The sequence below is a fragment of the Kogia breviceps genome, chromosome 8 (genome assembly GCF_026419965.1).
Source record: "Kogia breviceps isolate mKogBre1 chromosome 8, mKogBre1 haplotype 1, whole genome shotgun sequence".
Lineage (NCBI taxonomy): Eukaryota > Metazoa > Chordata > Mammalia > Artiodactyla > Physeteridae > Kogia > Kogia breviceps.
In genome coordinates, this window is record NC_081317.1 from 47,653,251 (window position 1) to 47,670,133 (window position 16,883).

The following is a 16,883-nucleotide window of genomic DNA, read 5'->3' on the forward strand; positions in this document are numbered from 1 at the left end:
CTTCTTGGGTAGAGAATCCGAAAGCTTCTGCTTAAGTAAAAAGTGTTCCATGCTCACTGCCTGGTATAGTCCTAGATGTTCCACAGGCATCAAAACAGCAGTTAAACTGAGACTGGTGACCACATCATGGTTCAGCAAGTTGCCTGACCTTGGAATTCATGCATAAAACTTTTGTTGGTGTAGAGATCTAATTCCATTCTAAATTATGCTCCTTTCATATGTGATTTTCGTTAAGCCTAAAGAGATTCTAAAATTGACTGGGTCCAAGTTATCTCACCCAGGGTAAATAGTGTGCGTTGCGTAAGAAGTATAGTGCAAATTCAATAGATTCATGCGTGCACTTGCTCTGTAGTGGATTGGTACAGAGTTTTTGCTCTCAGAACTTTTTTTCCTTTTGGTTTTTCTGATGAAAAATACCCAACATTAAACAAATTAATCTAATACAACAAGTACAGCCACCAGCTATCCTGTTAGTGGCATTGTGATACGCGCGAGATATGTGTCTGGCTTGCAATGGAGGTTAGTTACTCTGTACATTTCATGCATACCCATATAGGCCCCACTTTTGCACAAGAGGGCAAAGAAAGTTAATTTTGAGTATGTTAAAATTATGTTATAATGCTGTATGTTTCTACACATGCTTCGCTGATCATGTCATTTACTGTACAAAATACAGATTTTACTTTATGGTCTTTACTCTTTCATTCTCTATTAGACACTAACCAATACCATCTTGCAGAGAATCTTTAATTTACATTATCTGCTTTGTTAAAAATATTCATATCTCAAATTCCCAGAAAATGCTCTTATAAATATTGTAATGTGTTCTGAAAACAATCTGGAACCATGGACACAAAAATATTTCACCTAACAACAAAAAATACCCTATGTAAAACAAAATCTTCTAAAAGTTATATAATACCACAGTTCTCTCAGAATAACACAAATAAACAATAATATACCATTTTAGAAGTGTGGTCCATATGATTTTTCTCATTTAATCTCGGACGTCATATATTATTTTCACCAGAACTGTAGGCTTGATATTTTGGGTAGATTTCATCTACTTTTTAAAACCATGTCATTTTGTATCTAAGGTCACTCTTTGTCTATAGAGAGGTGCACTTTTTCTAGCATCTCTCTCATTCAGTGGTACCTGTCACTTTGTTGTTGTATCTCCCTGGAAACGGGGTTCATGGAGAAGGTACTGATGTGCTATCCAGTCATAGCAATGTAGTGACCACATGACTGAGGACAGGCTACACAGAAAAAGGGAGATGCTTGTTCATCTGGATTTATGTAAAACATTTCTAAAGCAACCAGTAGGGATTGTTCTAGGTATGAAATAATGAAATATTGATAAGTGGCCAGTGGTAATTTTGTTTCAAACTCAAGACTTCATTTTGAGACCATCCATGGGTAACATCACAGAGTTGTCTATGTCTAATGTGCTATTTTATATTCTATACTATTTGGAGGTCACAATTCAAGCGAAAATGCAACCGCCTGCATGGAACTGGTACTCTGGAAGGTAAAAGATGACCTGAAAGGAAAGAAGTAACCACTTTGTTCAAGAATATCTTAAACCTCTGCATTGCTTCCGTGACTCCTTGGCCGCCACTGCTGGCAGTAGAGTTTGGTCTATAATAACATGAGGTTTGTCCACACTTTCAAAGAGAAGAGGAGAAGGAAAAGCACTGTTAAGGTCTATTTATTACATTTTAAAGGTTAAATTTCCACAGTGATTTCTAAAGTTGTGACTGGGGAAGAGCGGGGGAAGGAATTAGGTATTTTGGAATTTGACTCATCTTTGTAGGCAGTGTACAAATAACAGTGGAAGATGGTTTGAAGTTGAAGTAATGGGTCCAGGACTTTCACAAAGGTCGTTTCTCAGGTTACTTAAATTCCTTTTTCTCTCTAAATACTTAGAACCATTATACTGCTTGGAGATAGAAACATCTTTACCTACAAAATTGTAAGTTTTCTTTAGATCATCTAATAGAAGTGGAGATTTTCCTCACAAAATATATGGAAGTAAATGTAAACTTTTTAGTGTACTATTAACATAAAAGTTCTGGTCATTTGGCTATTGTGTAATGTGTTTTTACTCTAACTGGTGTATTCTTACTTGATTTTGATATCAACAACTCACTGATTTTTTTTTTTAAGGCAGTGTCCTATGGCTCTTCTAAACACACTGAAATCTAATCTATATACCCAGTACTGGAATTGTCTAATTCCTTTAAGGCGTTGGTTCTTTCCTTCTTAATTGCTTTTTGATAAGCTGGCCCAATGGAAACTGGCCCATGGAAATGACATGACTTTATTCAGTTTGACTACTGACCTTTGGGTAAGTATGAATCTTTAATATTAATGCTGTTAACATGCTACAAAACTACAAACGTTTCTCTGCCAAGGGTAGGGATGAGACCCAGAGCTGTCAGTCATATGGTCTCTGTGCCTGGAGTAAATTCACGTTGATGGTGATGATGTGCCCTCAGTAAGAACACCTCAGGTTTGCTGCTTTGGTACTTTGAATTTACAAGTAAATCTTAAGTGTCACTGAATTCCTTTTTCTTTTTTCTTTTTTTAAAAATTTATTTATTTTTGGCTGCATTGGGTCTTTGTTGTACTCGGGTTTTCTTTGGTTGCAGCGGGGGGTGGGGGCTACTCTTTGTTGTTTGCGATGTGTGGGCTTCTCATTGTGGTGGCTTCTCGTTGCAGAGCATGGGCTCTAGAGCGCAGGCTCAGTAGTTGTGGCGCATGGGCTTAGTTGCTCCGCGGCATGTGGGAACTTCCCAGACCAGGGCTTGAACCCGTGTCCCCTGCATTGGCAGGCGGGTTCTTATCCACTGTGCCACCAGGCAAGTCCAGTTCCTTTTTCTTGATACCATAAGTACTTCCTTCGTCATCTTATACTTGACATGAATTAAATTTGTAATGATGTAAATTTAAAGTATTTTAAATATATGTAATCAAGAAGGTCAGGCTATTATAGAAAAAGCAGCTGTTATTGTGTATTCCAAAGCCACAGGCAAAATTTGAAGACATTATCTACATTTTTCAGATCATCCTTGTTCTTGTTCAGTTCCATGTACATGCAAACCAAGAGTTATCAGGAGTATTTCCACAACATTTGGGTAAAAAGCAAAAAGGAACTATTTATATATATAATATATACATATATATATACACGTATATATATATATACACACACACACATATACATGTATATAAATAGTGTATATATATAGTGTATATATATATAAATAGTGTATATATAGTGTATATATATATAAATAGTGTGTGTATATATATATATGTATATATATATATATATATATATATATATATATATATATATTTGGACCTACTTTCAGTGCCTCTTCATTTGAGCCCCTACTTGATGAAATAGATGCTGCAACAGCAGTCTTGCTTTTGTTGTGTCTCCACTGCACATGCTGTTGTGGATGAAGAGCGTTTGGGGTGAATACAGCTTCCTGGTTGTCGTTTCTGATGCATAAAGTTGAGCAGATGGCAGGAATGTGGAACATTATGTGGTATGGTGAACTATTAACGTTGCAGCACAATTAAAAGGGATTCTAGTTCTAGGCCCTCAGTTCACATTGGAATACTACCAGAGGTGCAAGAAAACAGATTAGGCCATAGGATACTTCTGGAAGACATTTCTAATCTTGTGAGCTTGAGATACATCTGGTGGCATATATCCACCAACTGCTCTCTGCATATTACCAACAAGGTAGAGGATGATAATTTAAGGTGTTTTTCTCAAAAGTATAATACGTTTGGCAGTATCTATGAGACACATTCCTGGACAAAATGTGGGTAGGTAAGACATTTATTCACTTACTATATGATCTCAGTGTAGCACGTGCCCACAATATAAACGGTAAACTCACAAATGATCAAAACTAAAACTTTTTACAATGTGCAATACAGGTAGGGATGTTAATCTGATATGATGTCACAAGTCTCCCAAATATAACTAACTCCAAGCTTCCTATTTTAATTTCTTAATAAACACATCAATGGTATCAAAGAAACTAAAACTAAATCCTATTAATTTATCAAACTTATACTTCTCTCAAAGTTCTTTGGCTTCTAAGGAACGAGATTTAAATCTGTTTTTCAGTGTTAGCATGCTGGACTGACTTGTGGGCTCTGGAAACACCTGACAAAGTTGTCAAATTATGAAATGAAATTGAGGTGGTTTCTGCAGGTGAGGGGGAAAATTTAGAGATAGAAGAAGCTCTTTTATATCGCTTACGTACAGACTTAAATCCATGTTCTGTAAGAACTCATACATTTCCCCTACTTTTCTCACCTGTGCTATCAGGGTCAGGTTTACAATATTTTCTTCTACACAGCAAAACATAACATCCAATATATAGGTAAATATCAAAAATATCAAAAATATCTGGGACAATAATGAGTTATGCACTACAGTAATTGTACTCTCACACCTTCCTGTAAAGTCCATGTTTTTAGAAAAATATATTATTGCATATGAAACCACAAACAGGCATTCTGATTCCAGCACATTCTTACTCAAAACAGTATATACAGTCCTAATAGAGTCAGAGGGTACTATAGATTCACACACAGAGGTCTTACGGTGCATGTCCCAGACAGGCAGCAATCTATATACACGTCCATATTCTGTGTCACCTCTCTTGACAGAGGCTTGCTTGCTTGGTATCAAGGTCTCAAGGGTCTCTCATGCCGGTGAAGCGGAAACAGAATATACAGCTGAAGATGGTCTGTCCTAGGCTGCTTCTTCGGCAGAACAGTCGATTCCCGCGTAGGTAAACTTCTCATAAAGCGTGGTATTCACGTAGGTCTAGAAGAACAAGAGTGGTTCCGAGACACAAACCAGCTCAGTCCTCCCTCCGCCAGGGGCAGTTACAGTAATACCCCAGTTTCCTTTGCTTGTTTCAACTCGAATGCAGATACTTGGGGGGTATTTTTCTATCCTCATTCCCTCTGTTGTGTTTCACAACTTTCTTCCTGAAAAGCATCCCTTGACTTCTGCAAGTAAGATTGCTTCCTCACTTGTTTCAGTCTCCGGCTTCTCTTTCTCATGGTCTTTCACTGGTCCCTCCTGACATGCCCGACATCCTCTAAGGCCCCTTCCTCTGTCTGCTTCTCATCTCCTGCTGTGTGACCTCACCCACATCTTTGGTTGAATTACCAACTGGGTTTTGATGACGTTCGACATCTACTTCCCTAACCTAGATTTGTCTTTCGAACCTCAGATCTGTATAGTCAACTACTTTCTAGAAATTTTGATAGAATTCCTAACCCTCCCCATAGTAACCTGTAGACCATGCTCTGTTGTCTGCCTACTGTTTGTCCTTGGGCAAGTCACTTTTCACCCTTCTAAGTCTGTTTCTTCCTCTATAAAATTAAAGGGTCAGGCTGTTATGACTGATGAGATTTAAGATTCCTTCTAGGTCAAATAAGCCAGTTCTATATGTTGTTCTACTGTGTGTGACTGTATCTTACATAGGAATCTTATTTCCTCCAAAATTGTAACTTCCTCAAAGTTGGGTCCGCATCCTTTATGTCCCTATAGCACCTAGGGTCCTGCTCAGGAGAACCTGTTGACTTGTATCAACTTTTTATTAACCACAATGGACACATGAGGAACTCCACTTAAAGAACCCCTGCTTTGATCTCCATACTCACCTTTCGTTCTTCTAACATCCTGTTTAAGGACACCAGGATTTGGGCAAATGAGGGCCTTTCATAAGGCTTCTCCCGCCAGCATTGTCTCATGAGATCATACCTTTGAAAACAGTGAAAGGGTTAAGTCTACAACTGTGCTTCAGGCCTGGGCACAGCCAGGTGTAGGGTATGGCAAATGTAGCCACCCAACGCATGGTCATCATGCTTAGCCAGCAAAAGACAAAAGTACGGCACGGAGGAAGGTTCTGTTAGGCCTCCCATCTCCCCATCCACGTCCCCTTTCTTATCCCAGTAGATCTAGTGCCTGCTTTAGGTACCATTCCCACGGGATCTTGGTCTCAGCTATTCTGATTATCTGGAAAGAACTGAGTTACACGTCTAGGGCAGCATGTCCCTTGGAATACCACACCTCTCAAAGTGTCTGTTTTATTTTTTTTTAATGGCCCTGCGCTCAAATAAATTTGCAAAATGTCACCCATTGCATCTTCCTCTTAGGGATCGACCCAGGAAAATCTTGAGAAGTCATTCCATTAAAAACAAACAACCTTTTTAACCAGGTTTAACCTAGAAGCTTCCCAGACATAACTGATCACAGAACTCTTGTGTCATTTATTCACGTCTCACACTTTCCACATAGTTTAGGAAGTGCTGGTCTAAGTACTTTCTCAAATGTGGCCAGAACTACTTGTATTGTTAAAATGCAGATTCCTGGGACCCACCCTAGATGTACAGAATCATGTTTTCACATGCTGACCAAGTGACTCAGAGGACCTGTAGTGCACGGAGGGCTCTCAACCATCAGCCTGGCGTGTTAGAGATTCTATCAATAGAACAGTTTGTACTTTAACAGAACTTTCATAAGGGCTGAAAATATCACTCCTTATGGAATGAATCTCAAAAGGTGGAATTTTAGGGACTTTGTCCAATGATGGTTCAAGTACATCCAGGTTTTCCCAGGATGGTCTAGTTTTATACCTCTTGTACCATAACAATAATAGCACCCTGTTTCACTCGTAGAAGTGGCTTGGTTTGGATGATAAATTACTTGCTCAGCCTAGAGGCTTGCACTCTTCACATCATGCTAGTTAGGCAGCAACTACATTGGTTAGTTCTGAGAATGGCAACATCACTAAAGATAATCATTATTCCCCTGAGAAGAATACTTATTCCTAGAAAATAATCCTCATAGAAGTAAGATTTTATGAAGAAAAATCTGTCTTCCTTAATATAACATCTCTGAAATCTCTGTCCCCAAAGTTAGTCTCAAGGTTTCATACATTTATTCATGGATAATTTCATGAATTTATTTCAGATCTTTTCTGCCTTTGTTGCCCTTTCTCATTTCAACCTTAAGATTCAACCAAGAAACATCACCTTAAATTCCTCCTGGATTTCTATGCCTAGAAAGCTGTTATTCCCTGCCCATTGCATCACAGTCTTAGTTTCAAGAACCCACTCGTTTCTGACTATTTGGTGTATGTGTGTGTGTGTATGTACATATAGGTAAACATATGTGATGTATCAGATAGCTCCTTCATTAGAAAGGTACAGGGGGAAAGTTAGGATAAAATAGCCCCAGGTGAGGCCTGACTTACACCTCATCATCACAGTTTAGGGGCTTCTCCAATCTGTAGCCCTGGGGCAGCTTCTCGTAGAGTTCTGCACACGTCATCCCACAGTAAGGGGTGCCACCTGGAAGACAGGAAACGGTGCGCCCTAAGCCCCCTCGGATGCAGAAGGCAGCATCTCCTGCCCTGAGGCTATACAGCCAAGGGGCTGGGAGAAAGACGGGGTGTCTCAATGCTGAGCACCCGGTGTGGTCTTCCTCCGGAGCAAGGCTACCGCACATCACAGCTGGACTTCGGCTACAGACCGTGCTCCCGTGCGGCCGCTCCTTCGTGCAGAGATCCACCAGTCTCCTTCCTGCCGGTGCTATTCATCTTCCCCAAGTCTGTCTACACACAGCACGTCTGTTGTACCAATGACATGGATCTTTGTGCTAATTGGAAGTCTGCATTCATGTTATGTAATTCCTATTTTATCTATCAATGTTAATTAGAAAAGCAATACATGTTTATTGTGGAAAATACAAAAAATAATGCAGAAAAAAACTACATTTAAAAAATCCTTCTGTGTAGTCCTCCCAGTTTTGTTCATGTGTAATATTTATAAAACTGGGGTTATCAAGCAGCTCATGCAGCTCAATACCAAAAAACAAACAACCCAATCCAAAAATGGGCAGAAGACCTAAATAGACATTTCTCCAAAGAAGATATACAGATTGCCAACAACCACATGAAAGAATGCTCAACATCATTAATCATTAGAGAAATGCAAATCAAAACTATAAAGAGATATCATCTCACACCGGCCAGATTGGCCATCATCAAAAACTCCAGAAACAATAAATGCTGGAGAGGGTGTGGAGAAAAGGGAACCCTCTTGCACTGCTGGTGGGAATGTAAATTGATACAGCCACTATGGAGAACAGTATGGAGGTTCCTTAAAAAACTACAAATAGAACTACCATATGACCCAGCAATCCCACTACTGGGCATATACCCTGAGAAAACCATAATTCAAAAAGAGTCATGTACCAAAATGTTCATTGCAGCTCTACTTACGATAGCCAGGACATGGAAGCAACCTAAGTGTCCATCAACAGATGAATGGATAAAGAAGATGTGGCACATATATACAATGGAATATTACTCAGCCATAAAAAGAAATGAAACTGAGTTATTTGTAATGAGGTGGATAGACCTGGAGTCTGTCATACAGAGTGAAGTAAGTGAGAAGGAGAAAAACAAATACCGTATGCTAACACATATATATGGAATCTAAGAAAAAAAATGTCATGAAGAGATTAGTGGTAGGACGGGAATAAAACACAGATCTACTAGAGCATGGACTTGAGGATATGGGGAGGGGGAAGGGTAAGCTGTGACGATGTGAGAGAGTGGCAGGGACATATATACACTACCAAATGTAAATTAGATAGCTAGTGGGAAGCTGCCTCATAGCACAGGGAGTTCACCTCTGTGCTTTGTGACCACCTAGAGGGGTGGGATAGGGAGGGTGGGAGGGAGGGTGACACAAGAGGGAAGAGATATGGGAACATATGTATATGTATAACTGATTCACTTTGTTGTAAAGGAACAACTAACACACTATTGTAAAACAGTTATACTCCAATAAAGATGTTAAAAAAAAACTGGGATTATGGGATTTTTTTCTGTTTTTTGGCATGCACATTTTCACATGGTATTAAATGGCCTTAGAAAATGTGACTTTTCATAATATACTGTCTTCAAGTTGTAGAAGTAAACTTATGACAGCTCTGTGACATCTGTGCATAAGCAGAGACAACTCAGAATGAAGTTCTTGGCCACCAGGTTATTAGTATTAAATATGACATTAGACACAGGGCTTTCATAAAGAGAGCCATGGGAATAAACACACTCAAACATGGAAACCCGTAAGGTTCTTTTCCCAAGCGGCAGCTGTTGGCACCGAGTACACATGTTATCCATGAAAGTATACGGTAGAGGAGTCCGGGAGGCACCCACTCCCTTGGCCTAGAGCCTCACCTGGTAGGTGGACATGGATACTCACCTAAGCTAACAATCTCCCACAGTAACACGCCATAGGACCATCTGCAGAGGGACAAAAGAGAAACCAGTCGTCAGCACGCATGTTCCCCAATTTTCTGCCCAGGAAGCCAGGGCGACTGAGCCTAGGTCCGAAAAGGAAAAGTTCCACGTCTGTTTCCTAGGCTAGGGCCTTGCACACAGCATGCATTTATCTCCTCTTCGGCCAATGGAAGGATTATAACAGGGAAACGGTGTTAGCTCTGCCGGAGCTCCCCCTCGCTTTAGGCAGAGAATGCAAGGTGTAAAGCTGGAAAGCAGGAGATTCTAAGCCAGACAGACCTGTGTCAGACCCCATCTCTGCCACCTGATACTCGTGTGACCTAAGACAAGTGACTAGAATTCCTGAGGCCTCTTAGTGTATTCTTCCAAAAGTGGGGACACCAATTTCTTAAAGTTATGCAGAGATGATGTGAGATAACATATAAAGGCACACACTGAAGACACAGTAACACTCTGGGCCTCAGTTCTTCCTCCTGACAAGAGGGAACATGAGCAAGAGGGTCAGGCCTCAATCCGAACCCTTCCGTCCCCCGCCAGCCTGAGACTTGTCACGCAGGCTGCAAGCAGAGATGGTTCCCGCTGTGTCTGTCTGCTTTCCATCCCTGCCACCTCTGACCCCCAGCAGCTACTGTGGGCCACCTCCTCTGATCTAGGTCCTTGTAGTGGGGTCAGTCTGGGGAGTGGAGCCATGGGAAGGCTCCATGAGGAATTCACCAGTTGAGGTCACTCCTCGACATGCAGAAAGAAACCCAAAGCCTGCCACCAGGGAAAACTGTCCCCTCTGTGGCTTCCTTTAGTATGGGCTTTCCCGGGATTAGTGATTAGCTTTATTCCCCAGACGGATACGATATTCCTGCTTCTCTTTAAAACCTCTGTCAAATGGATATTTTTCTGGGACAAATAAATAAATAAATAAATCCCTCAGCAGTGAGAGGCTTTACTTACACATCACTGTTGGTTGTATACACGCTGTAATTTAGTGACTCGATCGCCATCCAGCGCACGGGGAGCCGTCCCTGGAGAGAACGAGGTGAGATGCCGCTTAGGCCAGACAGGGCCCCTTCCCAAGGCTCGTTGCTGGCCTGAAGCTGGGGCTCACCCAAGTCCACGGGAGGTCCCCAGACAGAAGGCGTGGCAGACTCAGGAACTGCTTTGCGCATGTCCCACCCACGAGTGTGCTTTTAAATTCAAAGACCTGCAAATTGTGTGAGTCCCACCTACCTCAAGGGGCCCCTACCACAGTTTCATATAAAGAAAAATAACGATGTGTGCACACGTGTGTGTGTGTGGATGTGTGTGTCCTTTCACTAGTCACTCAGTTATTCCCTCTGTGGCTGTCAGAGACACTCAGAGGTTTGAAAGGAGAGACAGGCCTAGGAAGTAAGCTGTAATGCAGGAAAGGCTAAAGTGATGGGAGGAGACCGCGTGTGCCTGGAGGGGATTGTGCAGGAGTTTCCAGAGGAGGGGACACATGAGTTCGGTTCTGTAAGATGTGTAGGCTGGGGGAGGAAAGAGTTTTTCAGGCCAAAGGGAAGAGTGTGCCTGTGACTCACAGAGGAGGTGATGACTTCTAGCCAGTGCCACGTGCATTGGGTTTGGAGATAGGATGAGAGACACTTGCCCACCCTTTGGGTGCCTGGCCCCGACTCCCTCCAGGTTTGACCCATTTCTTGGCTTATTGCGTCCAGGCTGAGGAAAATGAGATGTGGACTGGAAAATGTGAAGTTTGACTTCTGAGTTTTATTCCTAGTTTCCTCAAATTTGCTATGAATTTGGGTTCCTTTCCTCTCGACCCACCCCAGGAATACATGAACCCTACTGAGAGATGGATCCCTCCCTCCCAGAGATCTGTCCAAGCTCTAACAGTGGCATTTCAGCTTACATTAGCCAGTGGGTGGGGCAAAAGCAGGAGTATTTAGGGGATCTTTCTCAGCCCCCCTCAAAACCAGAGCAGGCATTCTCCCAGACTCCCCTTCCATGAGACCAGCCCTGACCTGGATCCCAAGGATCATTCCTGAATGTGAAATTCTCTCCCAGTTCTTTATTTACTGGCACTATTTTGAAGCTCTTTCTGACCATAAATCTTGTCCTGTACTTTAAGGTTTAAATATAAAAGTATCCTTTCTCAAAAAAGATCCATGGTTGCTAGGGGTGGGGTCGGGTTTGGGGTCTGAATAGGCAGAAAACAGGATTTTTAGGGCAGTGAAAATCTGTAAGATATCATAATGAAGGACATATGTCCTTATAAATTTCTCCAAACCCATAGAATGTACAACGCCGGGAGTGAGCTTCGACGTAAACTATAAACTTTGGGTGATTATGGCATGGCAGTGCAGGTCCATTGGCTGTAACAAAGGTACCATTGTGGCAGAGGATGCTGATGATGGGGGAGGGTATGCATGTGTTGGGTAGGGAGTATATGGGAAATCGCTGTACCTTCCTCTCCATTTTGTTGTGAACCTAAAACTGCTCTAAAAAAAATAGTCTTTTTTTAAAAAAGGATCCTGTCTCCCATCTACATCTTCAGTGTCCTCTTCAACATCCATGCCTCCCTTCTCTCTATGTCCACCCCACCTCATCTGTCACCTGTTTTTCTCTCTTCCCCTTCACAGCTATGGAATGGAAAGAGTTGTCTACACTTCCTGTTTGGTCTCTGCTCTCATTTGCTCCCAACCTGCTGACCTCTGACCTCGTACCTCCTAATAACTGATTTCCATGCGCACTTCTTCCCTTTTTTTAATGTGACTGCTTCTGGATCTGCCCACATGTATCTGTGCCTACTGCTGTCACCTTGGTGCAGGCCGTCACCGTCTCCTGCCTGATGACAACCACCTCTCCACGGATCTCCCAGCCTCTAGTTTCACCCCCTAATGGCCTGTTCTCCACACCACAATCACTCTAAATGGCAAGTGCAACCATGTGGTTCCTTTCCTTAAAGCTCTTTAATGTCCCTGTTGTCACAAGATCCCCAATGCTTAGGTGAGTCCCCAGATCCTTAGCTGGCATCCAAAGCTCTTCAGGACCTTATCCCCACTTGCATTTTAACTCCAACCTTGCATTTTATTTTTTACATATTGCCTTCCACAAGCGTACACTCTTTTCCATAGTTACAATCGCAGTGAACCTAACCATTTTGGAACTTTCCACTCCCTTGGAAAGTTCCACCCTTGCACTTTAACTCCCCCTCTTTTCTGCATCACACTCCAGCCATACCGAATTACTTAATGGCCAAAGGTTCCATGCTTTCCTTTGCCTCTCGATTTTTATATAGACCACATCCTCCAGGTCATCCACTCCGTTCGTACATCTGCAATATCTATTTGACGTTTACTGTAAAGCTTCAGTGTGCTTCCTCTGAGTTCCCATGGCACCTGCACTTTCCCCATCCTCAGCCTCATCCACTGTTACAATTGTTCATTATGTGCCTCTGAGCTCTTTGAAGGAGAACACTGTGTCTGACTTATATTATCCCCAAATCTAGCACAAGCATGAAACATTATAGTAATAAATAAATCCATGCTGACGGGATCGATATATTAATCAATGATAGTAAAACCCCAAATCACTTAAGTACGTTAGTTTGCAGCACTTCCAGTATTAGCATCGCCTGGGGGAATTAAAAAAAAAAAAACGGATGCAGGATGCCCTCCCCAGAATAACTGAATCAGAATATCTAAGCTGTAGGACTCAACATCTGTATTTTTTTTTAATTTCCCCAGATGACTCTAGGTGCAATAGGAATTGAAAATCTCTGACTTAAATAATAGGCCAGAGAAAGTGGCTCCTCTGCCCTCTGGTGGTGTCTTGCTATACTGCACCCTTCTTGCAGGGAGCTTGCTCCTCTCCAATCCCTTCTCTTTTCTTCCCCTACCCTTAGCCTGTCCTTTTCCTCCCCAGACCCCATGCTGCCACTGCACGCTTTGCCCTTCCACTGGGAGATAGACTTGAGCCCTACCAGTGCTCTTCCCCTCTAAGCACTCCTCCTAAGCTCCCCAAGATACAGAAATCCCTACCCTTGGTGACATGCCGAGCAAACCAACCTTAGCTTTGGGGGACTAAGGAAAGCGACCAAATAAGATGCGTGGATTACGGGGCTAAACTGTGTTAACCTCTCGTTCCCCTCATCTGGGGCAAACCCCCGCCCCACCCCCGCCAGGGTGAAGGAAGGAGAGGGATTCTGTGATGGAGATAAGAGAATTCTAAGGAGGATACTCCCAGGAGGAGTGGGGAGAGCCAGAGTAGATGGGTGAGCGGTGGTAGGTCCTGCTTCTTTAAGACCAGCCCAGCTCCTTCCCAGAGAAAAGTCTGCTTTGAGTGGGGCAAATCTGAAGAGTTTAGGGAAATAAAAAATATTGCCTGGAAACCAGCCCTCAGGGAGGCACCTCTGGCTTCCAAAAAGTGCTGATGTTAATAAGTATACAGGACCAGGGGCATGGTGGTCTCTAAGAACCAAAGGAGACTAACTTTGAAACCTCATCCAAAAAGGGAGTGGGAAGTTCCAAAGTGGTTAGGTTCACTGTGATTGTAACTATGGAAAAGAATGTATGCCTGTGGAAGGCAATAAGTAAAGAATAAAATAAATTAATCGTGTCCAGGTTGTGAACTGTGGACCATTTCCTCTTGAAAGCATTCTTGAGTATTATTTCTGTGTTATCTTGTCAGTAACTAAACTAAGTATGTTGAAGAGAAAGGAAACCTGAGCTTGGGGATAAACACAGAAGCCTGAGCCTCGCTAGGAGGCAATTTGGTACCCACAAAAGTAAAAGGACCCTCTATATGTTATCAGAACTGGAGTCATCCCAAGAAAGCTGAGCCCAGGCAATGCTGGGAGAGCCAGGCCAGTGGAGTGGACCTACCTAACGTGCAGACTACAGGGTGTGTCACCCCCAACGCCCTGCATTGCCCACCCGCTCAGGGAAAGCAGAGGGTGGTGGCATGTTGTCGGCACAGCACTAATGTCCAGGAATGTGGCATGTCCAGGGCTTTATGATTCTAGGGTGGACAAAAGTAGCAGAATGAGTCTAGCTTCTCTCTTCTAACACTGGTGAGGTTCTCCAAGGAGCTTGTATTTGAAGATAAAATATGAATGTTTAGGAGACTAGGTATCATTACGTGAAAGTGGATTTGATTGGGGCTTGAAGAGTGAGCAGAGAACTTTTGGCAAAGAGGGAAATCTTATATGAGCATTTAGAAGTTATGAGTTTCTCTCTAGAGCATCCTTGTGATTAGGAACCTCATTAGTTGATTTCCTGGATGTTTTAGAAGGTATATTAAGTGTCTTTTTCCCCCCTCCTAAGTTTGCTGTGCAAAAGGGGACTGTGGGAGCTCTCCAGAGGTTTCTGAGTGAGACCAGACCTCAGGGTCTGGGCTGGATGTAGACCCCAGTCCCTGCAGCACTAGGCTTGCATGTTCAATTACTTGGCCACATGTGACAGGGCCTTCTTCATTGGTAAATGTGGACCCTCCAATCATTTTAGGAATCAAAAATGAGAAAGGATGTTTGCTGGGCCAGGTCATTATCCAATGGGGAAAATGGTCAGAGGCCTCTGTCGTCACAGAAAGATGGTATTCTAAGAGAAACGACAGCAGGAGAGGGAGGGGTGCCCCAGAAAGGATCTCATCAGCGTCTGTTCTGAACTTACCATCGTCTTTTTCACGTATACTTCTTGACCTCGGGACAATCCAAAATCGGCTATTTTGGCTACATAGTTTTCACCAACTAAAATGTTCCTGGCAGCCAGGTCCCTGTGAATAAACTGAAATTAAAAAAAAAAAATCATGTATTTTCAGCATCGCATTTGCTTTTTCACTCCATTTTGTTTCTTGCCTAGGGGCAAGAGCTTTGGGAAACAGAAAGGTCAGTGTGAAAAAGGGGTTTTCGAAAGTCACCAGAATCCAGTTCCCTTAAAATTCCTCTCCTAACTGTTCAGTGAGCGGATTCTGCCGAATGACCCACATGTCTCTGGCGGAGCAACCTGGAAGAAAAACCAGGTCATGAAATCTTCCAGTTGCCATGAATGGCCTCTGCTACTGTGCATTATTTAGAGCCACACCAAGCTAAGATCGGTGAAGGCACCTCACCAAATATACATGATGAGAGTCACTAGATAAACATACTGTCAGTGTTGGGCATTAACTTCTATATAAAGAGATGGAATATTAGCAAAGATATGAAAGTTAGAAGATTGTAAGGAGGAATTAAGGAAGAGAGAGCGACCAAAAAAAAAAATGTACAAACTTATCTAAACTCTGATTCCAGAGAGAATTTCAGAGGAAAGATGTCCAAAGCAAGGTCCTCAGGACAAACCTGTTTTTGGCTCAAGTAGTCCATTCCCCGGGCCACATCTGCTGCAAAGTGGAGGAGCTGCTGGGAGGACAGCGTGGAGGCGGTGCTGTTAGCGATGGCGAACGCGGGGTCCGTCTCCAGCACGCGGCTCTTGCGCAGGAAGTCAAGGAGGTTGCCGTGGGGGGCATACTCGATGGCCAGGTACAGGTAGCCTGTGCGGGAAGGGAGAGACCACCACTTTATCAGTAACCCTAAGCTGCTGTGATATTTCTGAGATGTGCTATGACTCTCGGGAACCGCTTATAAACCTCTGTTCTATCGAAAAGTTACAAATCTAGTGGTACCAACCTCGGTAAGGCTGGGGCCAGGAGGAAGACAAGTGACATCATTCCTGCAATACTTAAAAGTGCTTGCTCTCAGGGTTCCCCTCCCCACCCCTACCAAACATAGAGGGCTTCCTGTCACCTACCCGGTGACACTAGTAGAATGAAATCAAAGCATTTGCTTCCAGATGATCTAAGACAGCTAGTCCACATCACCTTTCATTTTTTTATTCAATCAATATTGAATATCAAGAATCTAGGGCTTCCCTGGTGGCGCAGTGGTTGGGAGTCCGCCTGCCGATGCAGGGGACACGGGTTCGTGCCCCGGTCTGGGAAGATCCCACATGCTGCGGAGCGGCTGGGCCCGTGAGCCATGGCCGCTGAGCCTGCGCGTCCGGAGCTTGTGCTCCTCAAAGGGAGAGGCCAGAACAGTGAGAGGCCCGCATACCGCAAAAAAAAAAAAAAAAAAAGAATCTAATATTAGCCAGGCATGTTATTCCAGTATGAATCTAGCTTTTCCTGAGGTTATTTTTTTTTTTAATAAAAAAACAATGATTAGGGCTTCCCTGGTGGGGCAGTGGTTGAGAGTCCGCCTGCCGATGCAGGGGACGCGGGTTCGTGCCCCAGTCCGGGAGGATCCCACATGCCGCGGAGCGGCTGGGCCCGTGAGCCATGGCCGCTGGGCCTGCGCGTCCGGAGCCTGTGCTCCGCAACGGGAGAGGCCACGACAGTGAGAGGCCCGCATACCGAAAAAAAAAACAAACAATGATTAAATATCCATAGCAGAAGGACCCACACCAGGTAACTTTCTCTCCTGCATTCTGCTTCTCCCTAAAATCTGGAATAAGTCACCATATTGCTGAGTAGGTCACTAGTCAGCAGAGTCTAGCGTCAGGGATTGCATTTTTGCTT

General features: G+C 43.2%; 2 protein-coding genes across 6 annotated transcripts in view; one reads left to right on the plus strand and one right to left on the minus strand.

Annotated features, from left to right (window-relative positions):
- The window catches only part of MOB3B (MOB kinase activator 3B), a 291,202-nt gene extending 282,809 nt beyond the window's left edge, over positions 1-8,393 (plus strand). For 3 of the 4 annotated variants that reach the window (XM_067041390.1, XM_067041387.1, XM_067041388.1), the window contains one exon: positions 1,479-2,087. In XM_067041390.1, the coding sequence (XP_066897491.1) occupies positions 1,479-1,561 (83 nt within the window). In that variant the 3' untranslated portion in view covers positions 1,562-2,087. Of the gene's footprint in view, positions 1-1,478; positions 2,088-8,323 lie in introns of those variants that run through there. The other variant, XM_067041389.1, reaches the window with a different exon arrangement.
- Positions 3,834-16,883, minus strand: part of TEK (TEK receptor tyrosine kinase) — a 104,811-nt gene continuing 91,761 nt past the window's right edge. The window contains exons 17-23 of one of the 2 annotated variants that reach the window (XM_059072961.2): positions 15,670-15,860; positions 15,005-15,118; positions 10,308-10,378; positions 9,325-9,365; positions 7,305-7,401; positions 5,710-5,809; positions 3,834-4,861 (exon numbers count right to left, since the gene is read on the minus strand). In XM_059072961.2, the coding sequence (XP_058928944.1) occupies positions 4,787-4,861; positions 5,710-5,809; positions 7,305-7,401; positions 9,325-9,365; positions 10,308-10,378; positions 15,005-15,118; positions 15,670-15,860 (689 nt within the window). In that variant the 3' untranslated portion in view covers positions 3,834-4,786. The remainder of the gene's footprint in view (positions 4,862-5,709; positions 5,810-7,304; positions 7,402-9,324; positions 9,366-10,307; positions 10,379-15,004; positions 15,119-15,669; positions 15,861-16,883) is intronic. The other variant, XM_067041386.1, reaches the window with a different exon arrangement.